Source organism: Solea solea, chromosome 7 (genome assembly GCF_958295425.1).
Source record: "Solea solea chromosome 7, fSolSol10.1, whole genome shotgun sequence".
NCBI classification, from domain to species: domain Eukaryota; kingdom Metazoa; phylum Chordata; class Actinopteri; order Pleuronectiformes; family Soleidae; genus Solea; species Solea solea.
The window spans coordinates 6848177-6865810 of NC_081140.1; the positions used below are offsets into that span (position 1 = coordinate 6848177).

Here is a 17634-nt window from a genome sequence, read left to right on the forward strand (position 1 = left end):
AATAAAGGACTATCTTTACAAAAAAAATAAAAATTAAAAGTAACTGTACCAGATTTTAAGACATAATACTAACATCTTATTGTCACATTGGCTCTAAAAATAGAATCATTATAACACTGAAGTCAATGGTAGCTTTTTTTGTGCCCTTCATTTACACATTCACAAGTCTCCATCATTACTTCATACATCACTGCATAAATGCCTCAGAAAGACACTTTGTAGAGTATTCACTAGCTTGGAAAAAGCTCAGTATGCATTGGCTAATGAGGCATGGGTTGTAAAAAATAAATTAAACAGAATTGATTGCCGAAAGAGTAACAAAACTACAAAGGCACTTAAGAAATTATATGTGAAGAAGTGAAGAAAACTTGTGTATCTGAATGAAGATCTTTCAGAGTAATTAAAAATAATTGGTCATCATTTTGACCATTCCTAAAACTAGCATTAATTACAAATACATATTTGCAAAAGCATATATACATATACATGTACACTACAGAAAATAGAAACCGATTGTATGTGAAATAAACTTCACCTTCTTGCTGCACGACTGTCTGATCTCTTCCACCTCGTCATCTTTGCTCTCGATGTCCTTGGAATGGGTCTGGCGAAGACGCTCCATCTCCATCTCCAGACGCAGCTTGGCCTGAAAGAAAAACAGACATCATACGCTCTGCAATGACTAATGGGTTGAAAGAACAATTGGGATAGAATAGACCTTTACAGAAACTTGCAGGATTTGCCAAATTGCCTTCTCGCTTCTGGCAATAAAAATGTCAGGATTAACGTTGGCAAGACAAGGAACCATCCCTCTCAAACCCAAAGAGGCAGACGCTTTGTCACAATAATAAAATTAAGAGCAGGATGTGAAACTACTGTGCAGGGAAAGTGAAATAACCACTTTGTCTGGGTTATTGAACTTCGTTCTGAGACAACGCTGCAAAAATTGTCAAACTTCTCATCTACTATCTCCTTCTTCCGAGTGTCTGACCTCATTGTGTGAATACACTGTTACGGTAGCGTGTCTGTTCTGTAAAGCAAATCGCAGAGTTTGTCTGCGCTTTAATCCTTTAACCAACTGGCTCTATGACTGTTAACACATCTCCAAACACAGAGACAGATTATTTTTGTCAGTTGGAAAGAGCTACAAGAAAAGTAATACTTTAATTAACCCTGAACACAAGTAAACAAATAAAATATTCATCAGCACAGTGCTGTCATATTTAAATTCCCAGCACTAAAAGGACAGTTTGTTAGTGTCTCTGTGGAGCTCAGAGAAAACATTGGACTGACTCATATAGCCAAGCTATTATGAGGATGGTGTTAAAAATTGACACGATGATGGCAATTTAGGCCGAGCAGAAATAACATATCATCACCTCACACTACCAGTTCTCCTGTCTCATGGCGGGAATGTCAGCCTCTTTAGCTGCTAAATGTCCCACTCTCACCTCTGTGGTTAAAAACAGCCAACATACGTATGTGTTGCAGTACAGCACTGAGAAAGAGGTGAGAGCAAACCTAGCGACGTATGTGTTAGACAAAGCAAAATTATGAGCTAAACCTCAAACTACCACATTGTCTCCACAGCCATTTCATCGCATACTGTACACTGTTATTGTAAAATGTCACTTATTCTCACTGTAGTGCTGCAATAATCAATGATCCTTTTTTTTTTAGCACTAAAAAAAAAACCTAGTGGAAAAACCCATAGACACCTTTTAGACACTTCCTTTACATTCAATGGTGCTTTTCAACAATATTTTACACAAGACTAGGGTTGGAAGAAAATGTCAATATATCGTTGCCCTGATGCAATACGGTTATCAATATTGCTGGCAACAAATAGTGATTGTTTAATTGTAAGAAATGTAAGAAATGTAATCTAACTTCCTGCCAATTTGATTCACAAGCCTTTATCCTAGGAATAGTTGAACCAGACGTTGACAGCAGGTTAATGGCAGACAGCGGTGAAAACAATGTAATTCCTGCACTCTTTTTAGGGGTAGTTTGTGTAAATCAGTTCATCAGGCAGATATTGTGATGAATTCTTGTGATGATGTATTTTACAAAACTGCTGTATTGTGATATTATCATTGTTGTGGGTCACGTATATACATATTATTAAGCACCTCAAACCTCTTGACGTTGGGAAGCTCTCCCAACGTCAATAGGTTTGAGGTGCTTAAAAATTCTACAACACTGATTTTCAGCTGGGCAAAGAATTGTGTTTTGATGACTTTGGTGAGTGGCTGAGGCCCACCTGCAATGCCTTCATGGCCCGTCAGTGGGCCACATCCCACATTTTGGGAAAAACAAGCTCATTGTGTAATATTGTGTATTACCCTGTGCTTCTCAGTGCTCAGTGCTAATGAGGACATATAAAAAGCTCAGGCACAAAGCCACCAGAAGAGTCTGCTAACTTTTTCACCCACATATGTACAGTAGCTACTGTTTCTCAATTCATTTACCAGAGCAAATTCATAGTATAAGAAATTAATTTGACAGTTCAGGTTAGAGTGTTTTTGTTGTTGCTGTCACAGAAGAGTCTGTACCTGTTCTAACATCTGAATGTTTCCGGCCTGCTCGTCCAGTTCCTCCTCCTGGTCTTTCACCTTGGCCTCCATGTCTCGAAGCTGCTTCTTCACCTGCATAATAAATAAATAATAACAACAACAAAAATGTTACAGAATAGGACAAAAAAACTATTCCTCAAAGAAAATAAAGAGGATGAAAAGAAAGGATGGAGACCTTGGCCAGCGATGCTTCATCTTTGGATTCCTGGGAGTTGAGGTCCTGCAGCTCGGCCTCCAGCTGGTCGAGCTTCAGGTTGAGTGCACACACCTCCAAGTCTTTGTCCTGCAGGACAGATGGTTACCGTCATACAGTGGTGATATAGAACAACAGACACACACAACTTTAAACGTGATGAGGGAAAGCTGAGCTAATAGTTCCTCAGCTCTGCAGGTAGCTACTCTCTCACACACACACACAAACTAATTTTCACAATATCCATTCATAATTACAACTCCTGCTGTGCAGACACCGACAGTTCAAATCTGCACACCTGCAGACCTCCATTAGATTTACACCTTTGTACAGAGTAATTAGCAGGGATTAAATTACACAGAGGAACATGTGCAGGGTGTAAAGATTCTTAAAGTTACTGCATGATTCCACGCTGACGCCAAATGTGACATCTTAGTGTTAAGTTGTTCTAGTCACAAAATGAATCAGCTGAAGTCTAAGCACTGACGGTGCTATAACTCTAACATATGTAGTATTTTGATGTATAACTTATGAGATTCACAAGCTATACTTTTTTTCTTTCGGACAAAGTTTAAATGATCATCTTTATTTCTGTTTTTGATATTTAAGTTAAAACTAGTTATTCAACTTTTTGGAGTTTTACATTTGACTTTTTGGAGTTTTAGAAGTCAATCTCACATCCACTCTCAGAAGTCATTATCATAGCCAACGGTATTATAAATCATGCTGAGCTCATGGTGTTATCTGGCCAAAAAGCCTGTAGGATACACAAGTGATAAGCTTGGCCAGAGCTCCTCAAGGAGCCTCTCCGCCCCCGTCTCCCATGACTGTGGATGTTGGACTTCAGGGTCAGAGGAGAGAGGCCAGGAGGAATAAAGAGAACACAGTTCACACATGTGGCTGTGACTTTTCTCTACTGTGTAGAACAGCTATTGTGAAGGCATACGACAAAATATACACCATTTTTTTTATTATTATGCAGACAAGTGTTTAAGTTAATGGATGGGACAAGAGAATAAGATATTATTAAGTAACACTAAATAAAAATGTATCTGGGCTCTTAGTTAGATTTTTGTCTTCTTCTCTTCTTTCATTGTGGTCATGAGTGGCTGAGTGTGTGGAAAGTCAAATTACTCTCAAGTTCAGAACACCAGGGAGATGGTATGTTTCTTTTGTTTGTTCTGTATCATTTTCATTAATAGTAATCCATCGATTCAATTTGCATTTGACAATCCTCTGTTTTTCTTTATTCAACACTAGTGTTTGTTCGTTTGGGTTCTGGCTTGTTGGCAAACAACTGGAGCAATCCTACTCCTAGTAACTTTGTGGGATTAATGCCTTCCCCTTAATTAATTGTAGTCTGAAAATCTAATTTGAGCTCATAGTCTGTTTTTACACAGATTCTTCAGAGTTCCAACTGAACAGTCTCACAGTCACACATGACCAGAGCAACTGAGGGAAAAACATTTCTCTTAATATAATTCCCTGTTAACTATAAATTGCACCATGCTGCTGTCCAGTTTCTATGTTTGTGATATGGCTGAATAATTCATTGTTTTTAAACCAAATTGCTAATAGCTGCATATCAGGATAACATTTACATTAGGAACTGAGAATAAACAGTGAACATCAAAATGAAGGTTCAAGAAAAAAATCTCTCATAAAGAAATCACAAATATAATATGATAAACCTAAATCCTTCAGGCCTAATTTATGAATCCTATAGTTTATTCTATAGTGCACAAATACATTCTCCCAGTGCAACACAAGACACAATCCTCCAGCAATGAGCATTTTATAGGTACATATAATAATCTAAATTAAATTAAATTGATTTTCTCTGTAAAGTTTGTTAGTCCTTTCACACATAAGACTGTATTTCAATTGTGGTGACACAAACTGTACAAAACCAACACAAACCTCGAGCTGCTGTCGCAGACTGAAAGCCTCTCCAGTCAGCATGTCTTTCTCACGGGCAAGTTTCTCCCTCAGGCTCTTCTCCCTCTGCACCTCCTCCTGAGCACCACTCAGCTCACTGTCGAACCTAAACACAAACACACGTGGAGGGTCACACAAGCCACTGATTAACACTGTCCAAACACTAATGAAGTCAAACTACTGTTCCTCTGATGAGGTATGAATTGAAGGGAAAATTCACAAGTGTGAAAGGTCACAAAAGAAACAAGGATCAAATCTCATGAAATGTGCCAAACTGGTCACAAAGGAGATTATGTGTCTGTGTTAACAACACTGTGGACTCACAGTGGCTGCACACACTCAAACAGGTACGCAGGAGAGCAAATGACCTATAGAGACTTCTCTGTTCTACACAGTAGATGTTGTTTTTACAATTGTTACTACAGCTACTCAGTGAGTGGGAACTTGGGGTGTAACAACAAACTGATCTGGATCAATATTGTGAAAAAGTGTTATGTTTGTTTGTAATTTAAAGCTTGCTTTCACTTATACAACAATGAAGAGACAAACATACACCTTGGAATCTGACATGAAAAACAACCCAGTCCAGGTTCTTATTATGGCTCAACACCAGCTTTGGACCAAATCATATTCTAGCTGCCTTTTGCGAGATTATAAAAGTGAAACTGTGAACAAATGGGCAAACAATACTGTTTCATTTAAAGCTTACGACGCTGAATTGTATATTCGTTTATCAATATATAAAATAATATCATAACATGATGAAACAGTTGATGTCAGAGTGAGGTAAGACCACTATATGAGTGTGTTTGCACTGACTTCCTCTGCTTTTTCTCCAGGTCATGGTTGCGGCTCTGTTGACCTTCCAGGTGAAGTTTGGTGTCCTGGAGTTCTGACGTCAGTCGCTGGGCTTTCTTCTTCAGCTGCTGGACATTTCGCTGGGACTCCTCGTTATCTGCCTGCAGGTCACTGATCTGCACAATCACAGACACATCATACCATTTTTGTACAATGTACAATTCGACTGTATGTATGTTAGTACAAAATCATGCCATAGACTGAGTTTAAATAATCAATTTAAATGTAGTTTAGAAGTGTCTCATACCATATATGTCACAGCATAGGTTATTTAATTCTATTTTAAAAACCAGTAAGTGCTGCATTGTACATTACACAGGAAGTAGCGTGACATGATGGCTAAATAAACAGATTTAAAAGTGGGAAGCGTGTATGAGTGAAACTCTCTGCAGTGCGTCCACGTACCCTCCTCTCCAGCTGCCGCTTGTTCTGCTGCTCCACCTCCAGCTTGTCATCAAACTCCTGCTGCAGTCTCTTCTTGGTGAACTCAATCTCCCTGATGGCTCGCTCATACTTCAGCCTCCACTCGCCTCCTGTCACATCAGCATGTTTACAGTCTTCCCTTCTTTCACGTCTTAATGTGCTTTAATAAAGTATCAATCACTTTTCAATATATACAAATACAGCTCAAAATAGAACTCATTTGCAGGGGATGATTTCAAGAAGCCCGAGTCCATCTGCATAACATGCACATGTTTAATGCAAATGAAGACAGTGGAAAACATTATGACTCATAATATCCTGAACACTCTGGGTGCAATTTGTTGAACAATGGTTTTCATGTATTTTTATACATAAACACAAATCAAGACTATGAAGCCTGCTGGGTTATTTCCTCCAACCATTAAAGTGTATTTTTCAAAGACAGACAAAGGTATATCTAAAAATAAATAGACTTTAATAACACTTTTTTTTAGAAACAGCAGGATAAATGTAGCCACATCGTGTTTGTCAGTTTTGGTGCCATCTGTCTGTCCCTGTGTGTCTGCTTCTTTTTTTTTGCAGAATTACTCGTCCAGTCCAATTAGAATGAAAATAACTAGTACCGCGCGCGGTTCTGAACGGGTTCGAGCCGACCCACGCGGGTCGCCGTGTGCCACGGCTCCCCGCGTGCCTCGCGCTCTCACCCGTTCATTCACCGCGCGCGGTACTAGTTATTTTCAGTACTAGTTATTTTCAGTACTAGTTATTTTCAGCGGCGTCCCCGCGCATGTCGATCCAAATTTCGGGGGGATCGGGCAACGTATGGCAAAGTTATAGGGCACTTCCTGTTTAAAATGGCTGACTTCCTGTTCGGTCAAATGCGCGTCCGTTAACGAGTTCAGGGAAGTTCCCTTGTCTTACATATCAAGTTTTGTTCAGATCAGAAAATCTTAGAGTTTACTTCCTGTTTCAGGCCTTCCACTTCCTGTTGGGAGGTCATCTTTTGCAGACATGCTCAGGACAGGTCCCTGGTGTCAAATATAAGCTTTCGTGCAAATCGGACAACGTACGGCAAAGTTAGAGGGCACTTCCTGTTTAAAATGGCCGACTTCCTGTTTGTCTCTGGAAACATGTTCAGGGACGGTCCCGTAACTCACATATCTAGTTTCGTGTCAATCGGACAATGTAAGACTTTACTTCCTGTTTCGGGCGTTCCACTTCCTGTAGGGAGGTGACCTTTTACGGACATGCTCAGGACAGGTCCCTGGTGTCACATATAAGGTTTTGTGCAGATCGGACAACGTACGGCAAAGTTAGAGGGCACTTCCTGTTTAAAATGGCCGACTTCCTGTTCGGTCAACGGCGTCTCCGTAAACATGTTCAAGGAAGGTCCAGTAACTCACATATCTAGTTTCGTGTCAATCGGACAATGTAAGACTTTACTTCCTGTTTCGGGCGTTCCACTTCCTGTAGGGAGGTGACCTTTTACGGACATGTTGAGGAAGGGTCTGGGGTCCCACATACTAAGTTTCAAGTGGATACAACAATCCCTGTTGGAGCAGCATCAAAAACTATAAATGTAATTCTGTCTGCTGTCACCAGGGGGCGCTGTATTTGAAAATGAATATTTTCATAAATACGTGTTCAGGGCCGGACTGTCATCAATCCTTGCAAGTTTGGTTCAGATCGGACCAGGATTGGCAAAGTTGTAACAGTTTGTTTTTTTAGAATTTTCTACCACCACCAGGAGGCGCTGTTTTCAAAATGTACCGTTTCAGCAACATAGTCGTCTTCAGCAACTAACCATCATCAACTATAGCAAGTTTGGTTGGGATCAGACCTTCCATCGCGAAGTTATAAGAGTTTCATTGTCTGTTATGAAAAATTATTATTATCTCCAATTTTGGCGCCCCCTATCTCGTACGCCATACAATATTTTAAAAAGCTTTTGATAACTTTTGATGCTCAACTCGTCCACATTGATCTCAGCAAGTTTGAAGGTGATCGCACAAAAGCTCTAGGAGGAGATAATTGAAGTACAAGCTGTCATATTGTCTACTGTCACCAGGGGGCGCTGTTTTCGAAATTTAATATTTTCATATAGACGTCTTTAGGGCCAAACTATCATCAATCCTAGCAAGTTTGGTTCAGATCGGACCAGGATTCACGAAGTTGTAGCAGTTTGATTTTTTGTCCCAAAAATCCGACTTTGCGTCGTTGCCATGGCAACACCGTTAAACGATTTGTCGTCATATTGATCACGCATCATCTACCATGTGTTTTGACTGTTGTCACCAATTTTGAGTGCGGTACGATTATCTGTGTAAAAGTTATTCCCGAAATCGTAAAAAAACTTTTTTTTTGTGTATTTTCTTTCACCACAAGGAGGCGCTGTTTTCAAACTTCACCGTTTTTTCATAGACGTCTTCAGCCATGGCCCATCATCAATGGTAGCAAGTTTGGTTCGGATCGGACCTTCCATCGCAAAGTTATAAGAGTTTTGTTTTTCTGATGCGAAACATCAGAATCATCACGAACTTTGCCGCCCCCTATCTCGTGCGCCATGCGACATTTGAAAAAACCTTTGATACCGTGAGCTCCTCAACTGCTCCACAGGGACCTCACCAAGTTTGAAGGTGATCGCAGGAAAACTCTAGGAGGAGTTAGTTCAAATACCATTGCTGCGAATTCGCCAAAATCGCCCAAAAATGGCCAATCAACCCAAGATGGCGGATTTCCTGTTGGGTTTGGATCATGGTCATAATGTAACTTTTTCTTCATCCCGACCCACTACACATGTGTACCGAATTTCGGGCATGTGCGATAATTGTGTTGGTCATGGTGAATTTGGACAGGTGGCGCCGCACTTATTGGCCCCTCCCACATTCAATTTTTGACGCACATTCCCCAAACCTTTTTCAGACGTAAATTTACACCACGATTGATGCGGTCACAAAAATCTGTGAGTTTTGGGGTATGGGAAAGGCTTCAAAAAGGCGATTTACTTTAAGGAATAATAAGAATAATAATAATAAAAATAACTAGTACTGAAAATAACTAGTACTGAAAATAACAAGTACTGAAAATAACTAGTACCGCGCGCGGTGAATGAACGGGTGAGAGCGCGAGGCACGCGGGGAGCCGTGGCACACGGCGACCCGCGTGGGTCGGCTCGAACCCGTTCAGCGGCGTCCCCGCGCATGTCGTTCCAAATTTCGTGGGGGATCGGGCAACGTATGGCAAAGTTATAGGGCACTTCCTGTTTAAAATGGCAGACTTCCTGTTTGGTCAAGTGCGTGTCCGTAAACGTGTTCAGGGAACTTCCCTTGTCTTACATATCAAGTTTTGTGCAGATTGGATAATCTTGGAGTTTACTTCCTGTTTCGGGCATTCCACTTCCTGTTGGGAGGTCATCTCTTGCAGACATGCTCAAGACAGGTCCCTGGTGTCACATAAAATGTTTCGTGCAAATCGGACAACGTACGGCAAAGTTAGAGGGCACTTCCTGTTTAAAATGGCCAACTTCCTATTCGTCTCCGTAAACGTGTTCAGGGAAGTTCCCTTGTTTTACATATCAAGTTTTGTTCATATCGGACAATGTAAGACTTTACTTCCTGTTTCGGGCGTTCCACTTCCTGTAGGGAGGTGACCTTTTACGGACATGCTCAGGACAGGTCCCCTAACTCACATATAAGGTTTTGTGCAGATCGGATAACGTATGGCAAAGTTAGAGGGCACTTCCTGTTTAAAATGGCCGACTTCCTGTTCGGTCAACGGCGTCTCCGTAAACATGTTCAGGGAAGGTCCAGTAACTCACATATCCAGTTTCGTGTCAATCGGACAATGTAAGACTTTACTTCCTGTTTCGGGCGTTCCACTTCCTGTAGGGAGGTGACCTTTTACGGACATGTTGAGGAAGGGTCTGGGGTCCCACATACTAAGTTTCAAGTGGATACAACAATCCCTGTTGGAGCAGCATCAAAAACTATAAATGTAATTCTGTCTGCTGTCACCAGGGGGCGCTGTATTTCAAAATGAATATTTTCATATAGACGTGTTCAGGGCCGGACTGTCATCAATCCTTGCAAGTTTGGTTCAGATCGGACCAGGATTGGCAAAGTTGTAACAGTTTTTTTTTTTAGAATTTTCTACCACCACCAGGAGGTGCTATTTTCAAAATGTACCGTTTCAGCAACATAGTCGTCTTCAGCAACTAACCATCATCAACTATAGCAAGTTTGGTTGGGATCAGACCTTCCATCGGGAAGTTATAAGAGTTTCATTGTCTGTTGTGAAAAATTATTATTATCTCCAATTTTGGCGCCCCCTATCTCGTACACCATACAATATTTTAAAAAGCTTTTGATAACTTTTGAAGCTCAACTCGTCCACATTGATCTCACCAAGTTTGAAGGTGATCGCACAAAAGCTCTAGGAGGAGATAATTGAAATACAAGCTGTCATATTGTCTGCTGTCACCAGGGGGCGCTGTTTTCGAAATTGAATATTTTCATATAGACGTCTTTAGGGCCGGACTGTTATCAATCCTAGCCAGTTTGGTTCAGATCGGACCAGGATTCACGAAGTTGTAGCAGTTTGATTTTTTGTCCCAAAAATCCGACTTTGCGTCGTTGCCATGGCAACACCGTTAAACGATTTGTCGTCATATTGATCCGGCATCATCTACCATGTGTTTTGACTGTTGTCACCAATTTTGAGTGCGATACGATTATCTGTGTAAAAGTTATTCTCGAAATTGTAAAAAAACTTTTTTTTTGTGTATTTTCTTTCACCACAAGGAGGCGCTGTTTTCAAACTTCACCGTTTTTTCATAGACGTCTTCAGCCATGGCCCATCATCAATCATAGCAAGTTTGGTTCGGATCTGACCTTCCATCGCAAAGTTATAAGAGTTTTGTTTTTCTGATGCGAAACATCAGAATCATCACGAACTTTGCCGCCCCCTATCTCGTGCGCCGTGCGACATTTGAAAAAACATTTGATACCGTGAGCTCCTCAACTGGTCCACAGGGACCTCACCAAGTTTGAAGGTGATCGCAAGAAAACTCTAGGAGGAGTTAGTTCAAATACCATTGCTGCGAATTCGCCAAAATCGCCAAAAAATGGCCAATCAACCCAAGATGGCGGATTTCCTGTTGGGTTTGGATCATGGTCATAATGTAATTTTTTCTTCATCCTGACCCACTACACATGTGTACCGAATTTCGGGCATGTGCGATAATTGTGTTGGTCATGGTGAATTTGGACAGGTGGCGCCGCACTTATTGGCCCCTCCCACATTCAATTTTCGACACACATTCCCCGAACCTTTTTCAGACGTAAATTTACACCACGATTGATGCGGTCAGAAAAATCTGTGAGTTTTGGGGTATGGGAAAGGCCTCAAAAACGCGATTTACTTTAAGGAATAATAAGAATAATAATAATAATAATAATAATAATCCTTCCAGTTTCAATAGGGTTCTTGCAACCTTGTTGCTCGAACCCTAATTAAATTTTGTGAAGGGGTGGGGCATGAACAAAGCTTGTTTTCCTTCTGATACGGTTTATTCTTAGAATATTTATATATTTATGTGGATCAAAATAAAAATAAACACAATGAACGATTTGTAGTGCCCTTCAGAAATATATTTGCTATAATTCAGCAGTAGCAGGGATGTAAAGAGTGAAGAGAGTTTGTGTACAATATGAGTGTCTGACCTGAGTCATCATCATCCATCTCTCCATTGAGTTCAGAAGCCCGAATTAGTCGAGCCTCCATCACCTCCATCTGTTTCTTCATCGTGTCAAACTTGCCCTGGTGGACATGAGAAATGACACATTTATTAATGACAGTGTGAACACATTTGTCTCCATAGATTGAATCAGAAAAGCTTCAGGAGGAAAGGAGTGTTAAGTCAGTGTAAAACAGAAAATGAAACCGCACTATGGCTGGTCAATGGAAAAAAAACACATCAGCTATTGGCAATTGGTTGAGCCTTTTTTTTGTATCTGGCTAATATAATGATCTGTCTCTTTCTGAAGTCAGCTCTATGAATAATTAACCCGTCAAACACAATTCAAAGGGGGCCCAGTCCCCGACTCTGCTTGCTGGCTTTCCCTGCAGAAAAAGTCACTGCAGTTGATTTATTTGTTACAGGAGTGATACTCCTGTGAATCAGTCAATACTTTAGTGGATCAAACTCTGTTATACTGAGGAAAGAAGTGAAGAATTTGGTTTGGTGCTCTCTAATAGGCACTCTGTAATGGTCAATACCAATTATCCAGCAGGTCTAATAGAGTACATCTCAACAACACTCCTTTGAGATGGATTTATTGGCTTTCTCAGATAATGTCATCAGATGATAAATCAGCATACTGGAGAACTTGCTCAGCGCGCAAACAGCAGGAAACTGGAACGTGAACTGTTTTAACATATTAGGTAGGAAGAGGAAGAGCATGTGGATTCCCAGTACATTAGAAATGTATCATGGCCCTGCATTAGCCAAGCTATTTCATGACGATAAGCCTCACATTGGAGATAAGGATAAGAGAAGCCAGCCACAAAAACACACCATTAGTTGCAAGCAGTGGATCAGGGGTCACATTTACACCTGGCATTATCGTGCATCCTGGATGCGTCTCCTGTAAGCACTTGTGATCAGATCTAACTTCAAGTTCTTCTAATTTTACCCTCCCATATAATCTAGAGCTGATACAATTAATCAATGAACCGATTAATAATCGATTACTAAATTAATCGACAACTATTTTGATAATCGATTGATCGGTTTGAAGCTTATTTCATGATTAAAAAAAGATTTCCCATTGTTTAAGCTTCTTAAATGTGAATATTTTCTTCATTTCTTTGCTCTGGATAACAAAGACATCATTAAAAGTTAATCATTTTGGTTTGTGGACAAAACAAGACATTTGAGAACATCATCATTTCCAGGTTTGACGAACACTGATCAACTTTTTTTTAAGGTTTTCTGATATTTTATGGACCAAACGATTAATCGAGAAAATAATCGACAGATTAATCGACTATGAAAATAATCGTTAGTTGCAGCTCTAATATAATCTGCATTATGTCTGTAGTCAGTGCATTTTTGTGATTACGTCCGTCAGAGTCAGAAGAAATATAAGAGAAAGAAACAATGCGCTTCCTATGCTGCTGTAAGATGAAATAGGATTTCAACGCCTTAAAAAAAGAAATCGTGTTGATCGATATTGATATTGAGCATAGCTTAACACTTTGGGTCTATTCCACTACAATATGCCTTTCTTCTTTCCTCCTCTGTGTCAACAACCATATTTCCCCTGTATCAAAATTCTTTCTTTTCTAAAAGCTAAGCCATTTACAGCCCCTCACTGCATTTTTCCAAGCATTGACTGGAAGAATTTTCTCAAAAAAATCATCAGTCAAAAATGTCAAGAACTGAATCAAATGGATCAACGGAGCAGGGGGAGGACAGTGATGAAGAAATGGCCTGACAATATGATTTCAACATTGTAGCCATCACTGTGAGTGTGTGTGCCTGTGCGTGTGTGTGAGTGCGTGTGCGTATGTCTCTACCTGAAGGTCCTTCATATCCCTCTCCAGACGCAGTCTCTCAGAAGTTTCTGTCTCCAGCATCTGGGAGGCTGACTCCCCGGTGTTTCTCTCATCAGCCAACTCTGATGACATCTCTGTGATCTAACACACACACACACATACATACACACACACATGATGTATCGTAATTTGTATTCAGTACATTATTTTTAATAGCAATTTCAAGATTCAAGATTCTTTATTGTTATTATGCAAGCATAACAAATGTCCTCCCGAGACTCTCAGTACACATTGAAATAGAAATGAACAAAACAGAAAACAAGAAAGGTTATTGCAGGTGAAGTGTGCAAATTGCAAGTGAACAGTGCAGGGAAATGTACTAACCTCACCTAATTTGTGAGGTTAGATTGTCGTGTATGCTCTGTTCAATACTTATATATTTTATTTATTTAGATTTCAAATCATCCATCTCATGTCTTTTAATGAAAATATTTACAATTCTGCATTTTATTTTTCTTCACATGTATTTTCAGACACAAGCTAAATCCTCTCCTGGTCACATGTGTGTTTTGTTTGTGTGTGTGTGTGTGTGTGTGTTTACCCGGCTCTCAAGACGGTCACTGTTGAGTCTCAGCTCATTCCTCTCTTTCTCCACCTTCTCCAGTTTCTGCTTCAGCTGCTGGATCTCCTCCTGAAGGTGATTAGACGAGAGATTAGTGTCAGAACACCATGCTTGTGAGGTTAGTGTATATAAAGCTTATTGCACACCATATAAACTAAATATTACCATGATTGTGCCAAGTTATAGAGGTATACTGGGTGTTACCCACCTTCCTGCTACCTCTGAAATCTAACTGTCTGAATTATGGTATAGTAAGGAATGCAGTATATTAATGATGGGCCCTCACAAAGAGTGGTGTGCAAAGCCGTGTGTGTGTGTGTGTGTGTGTGTGTGTGTGTCTGTGTATACGCACATCCTTTCCACGGATCTGCTCCTCGGTGAGCTGCACCTCGATCAGAGGTCTGACGGTGGTGAAGAGCTTCCACCATGGCCAGTGTTTGACACCACGATTCTTTTTGATGTTCTTCTGGATGCAGCGGATGGCCAAGTTCTGGATCTGTCACACAAACACAAAGTGCAGCAATATGAAGCGGAGGAAGAGCCAGAGATGGAACACTGCTGCTACTTCTGAAGTGCCGTGCTGCGTTTCTGTTCTAACCAAACCAACATTGACTTCCAACAATATGGAAATCAATCTCTTGGGCGAGTAAGCTGGGGTGAAAAAATCAAAACTGCAATATTTAGGTGCAACATCATATAAGTTCTCTCTTACTAAAACTAACAATGACCAGATTATTGAAAATGTGTGATGACAGAATAAAGCAAGACTTTTTATTTACACCCACTCGCGTAGGATTAGGTCACCACTGAAGATGCACTGTTGTCCAGGACAGAGTCAAGTTAATGGTATCCTTAAATCACCACCAAGAGACATTAGGACAAATCTGATTTTTTTTTTCCAGCAGAGCACAGTCACTTATATGTAACACACTATGGATAACTATCTCGATACAACCCCACTTCAAATATCCCAAATCATTCCATCAAGTAAGTCTCCTCTACAGAAAAGATAAATGAACAGTCCCATAAAATCATAACCGAATAGAGGATTTACCAACACTCACCAGCCCTTTATGACTACACAAAGCTAAAATCATCGGCATCTTTTGCTCACGTTCGGCATTTGTACATTTGTGGATTCACTGACGGCTGTTTATCAGACACTCCGCAAATGTTTCAAGCAAAGACCAAACATCAGTGTTATACCTGCAGCTTGTTAAAGAGGCATCAAGAGAAATGTCCTCTAACTGCAGGTAATCTGGAAAGCCATTCATAACACGCATTTGGAACAGACTGCATTCTATAATAAGGGTTGGTGTGACTGGGAAATAATGGCACTCTAAGAGAGTTTACAGGATTTTTTTTTCCCCCACAAAATGGTTCATGTAACTGAGAAAGTCTGTTTCTAGTCTCTGATTAGGTCATTGGGTGGTTTTCAATATTCATTAATGTCAGCAACATCTGTCTATATCACAAAATCTGGATATAAAATGATATCGTCTGCATAAAACATGATATGATCGTCAAATTATAGTCAAGAAGGTCACAAGTTTAAATCCCAGTTAAAGCGAGGCCTCGTGTGTGGAATTTGTATTTTCTCCCTGTGTTTGGGGGTTTTCTCAAGGTTATTTGGCCTCTTGAGGATTTAGATTAGTACCAGATTAAAAAAAACACTGTGCAGCAGCATTAAAGAACTATTTCACTCTCACCCTCATCATCTAAGACATTTTTACACACTTGATGTCTAATACACACACGCTCATGTGATGTGAACAAGATATTACATGATTCATCTCCTTTTTTTTCCTCCCCCCTGAATATTCTTGTCGAGGAGCAGCTGCACTGAGTAAACATACTATTCATCTACTTGTTAACTAGATCGAACACAAAAAGAAGCCTGAAAGGTTATAATAGGTTTCAAAACCCGTCCATGTCAGGTGAAAAAAACGCCACTAGAATATTTTTCTTTTTTTCTTCTTTGTTCTTCGAAACATCTTTACAGCAAGGCAGCCCTACAATTTATATAACTGTTGAAGAACAAAAAAAAAAACTGCACATACATCTAAAAAGGGTTAGATTCTTCTTATGTGCAACTCAAAGAACTTCGGAAGACTTACAGTATCTCTTCTCGCTGGCTTTTATTACTAGTTAGATTAGACAACTTGGCCCCACTGCACAGTCATGGACTATTATAATTTACTTTTCTCTTGTTCTATGATTTCATCCTCTGCTAATTATTCTCTCCCTCTCTCTCATACACCCGTCTCCCTTTCTCTCCCCTCCTCATTTGTCCCCCACCTCTTTTCCGTGGCCCCATCTCTCCTTGTGCTTTTTTGTTTTACTTTTTTGGTTTTATTATGGAGGCTAAGTCTGTTCTTGGTCACCCATGTTATTGTTGTACTGGTTTGTTTTGTTCTTTGCTGTTGGTTCATGTATCCTCTTACTCTTGTTCTCTCTCCTTTTCCTCCTATTTATTTCTATTTTAACATAATAGTTGTATTGTTTTATTGTTGATATGTTGATTTATCTCTCATCGTTATCTCTTTTTTCTTCCCCCACAACCGGCCGAGGCAGATGGCCGCACCACTTCGAGTGTGGTTCTGTCAGAGATTTCTTCCTGTTAAAAGTCTTCATACTGTCCACTGTTGTGTGATCTGCGATCTGCATCCAAGATGCCTTGGAATATTTGATTAGGCTTGATTGGACTATTAAGTACTATTCTTCATTTGTTTCTAGCCTGTGCTTAGCCAGGTTACTAGTGTGATTGGGGAATATGCTTTCATGCACTGTGGTAACCAGGTTACGAAATTCTGCCTTTAGGAAACTATTTAATTAGATTCAGTGTTGACTGGCAGTGGAATCCCCGATGCTCCTCCACTATCAACTATTCCCCGTGAGAAGAAAGAGAAAGAGACAGAGGAGAGAGACTGCAGGGCCTCAAAGCAGCCAGAGGATTTCTCTGTATTTGTCTATTCCCGCATGGCGAGGCAGTCTCTCTTTCTCCGAGCTTTCCGTTCTTTCCCACTTTTTTCATTCTCCTTCTCATTTATTTTCTGGAGTGCTTTGAATGCTGCTCCCCTGGGCAGGAGGGACGACTTGGAGGGGTGGGGTGGTTCCCCCGGGGCAGGCAAACAGACGAGATGGAGTACCAAACTAATTGAATATGTGTTGTGATATAAAGAAGGCATAAGTGTATTCAAATCGACCGCTCTACATGGATGTTTATCAGTGACAAAACTATGAGTCAGCGTAAAACATATTAAAGTTCTCATCTTTAAACCTAGGGTCTGTAATTTGTTTGTGGAAAAACCTTTTCATTGTATTTGTTGAAATCTTTTTCACATACTGACAGCGATCAATAAATAGATAATGTTTTCTGAAGCCCTCACAGTACAGTACAAATTCTATTGTTCAGGCCGCATGGAATGATGGACTGTTTTGTGCGTGACTTAAGTCTTCACAACAAG

General features: G+C 40.2%; 1 protein-coding gene across 14 annotated transcripts in view; it reads right to left on the bottom strand.

Moving 5' to 3' along the window:
- Positions 1 to 17634, bottom strand: part of myo18ab (myosin XVIIIA b) — a 116526-nt gene that overhangs the window by 25926 nt on the left and 72966 nt on the right. For all 14 annotated transcript variants that reach the window (XM_058634634.1, XM_058634633.1, XM_058634631.1 and 11 more), the window contains 10 exons: positions 14520 to 14663; positions 14147 to 14236; positions 13567 to 13686; positions 11709 to 11805; positions 5971 to 6098; positions 5527 to 5681; positions 4690 to 4813; positions 2752 to 2859; positions 2556 to 2648; positions 536 to 646 (listed from right to left, as the gene is read on the bottom strand). In XM_058634634.1, coding sequence (XP_058490617.1) covers positions 536 to 646; positions 2556 to 2648; positions 2752 to 2859; positions 4690 to 4813; positions 5527 to 5681; positions 5971 to 6098; positions 11709 to 11805; positions 13567 to 13686; positions 14147 to 14236; positions 14520 to 14663 — 1170 coding nt within the window. The remainder of the gene's footprint in view (positions 1 to 535; positions 647 to 2555; positions 2649 to 2751; positions 2860 to 4689; positions 4814 to 5526; positions 5682 to 5970; positions 6099 to 11708; positions 11806 to 13566; positions 13687 to 14146; positions 14237 to 14519; positions 14664 to 17634) is intronic.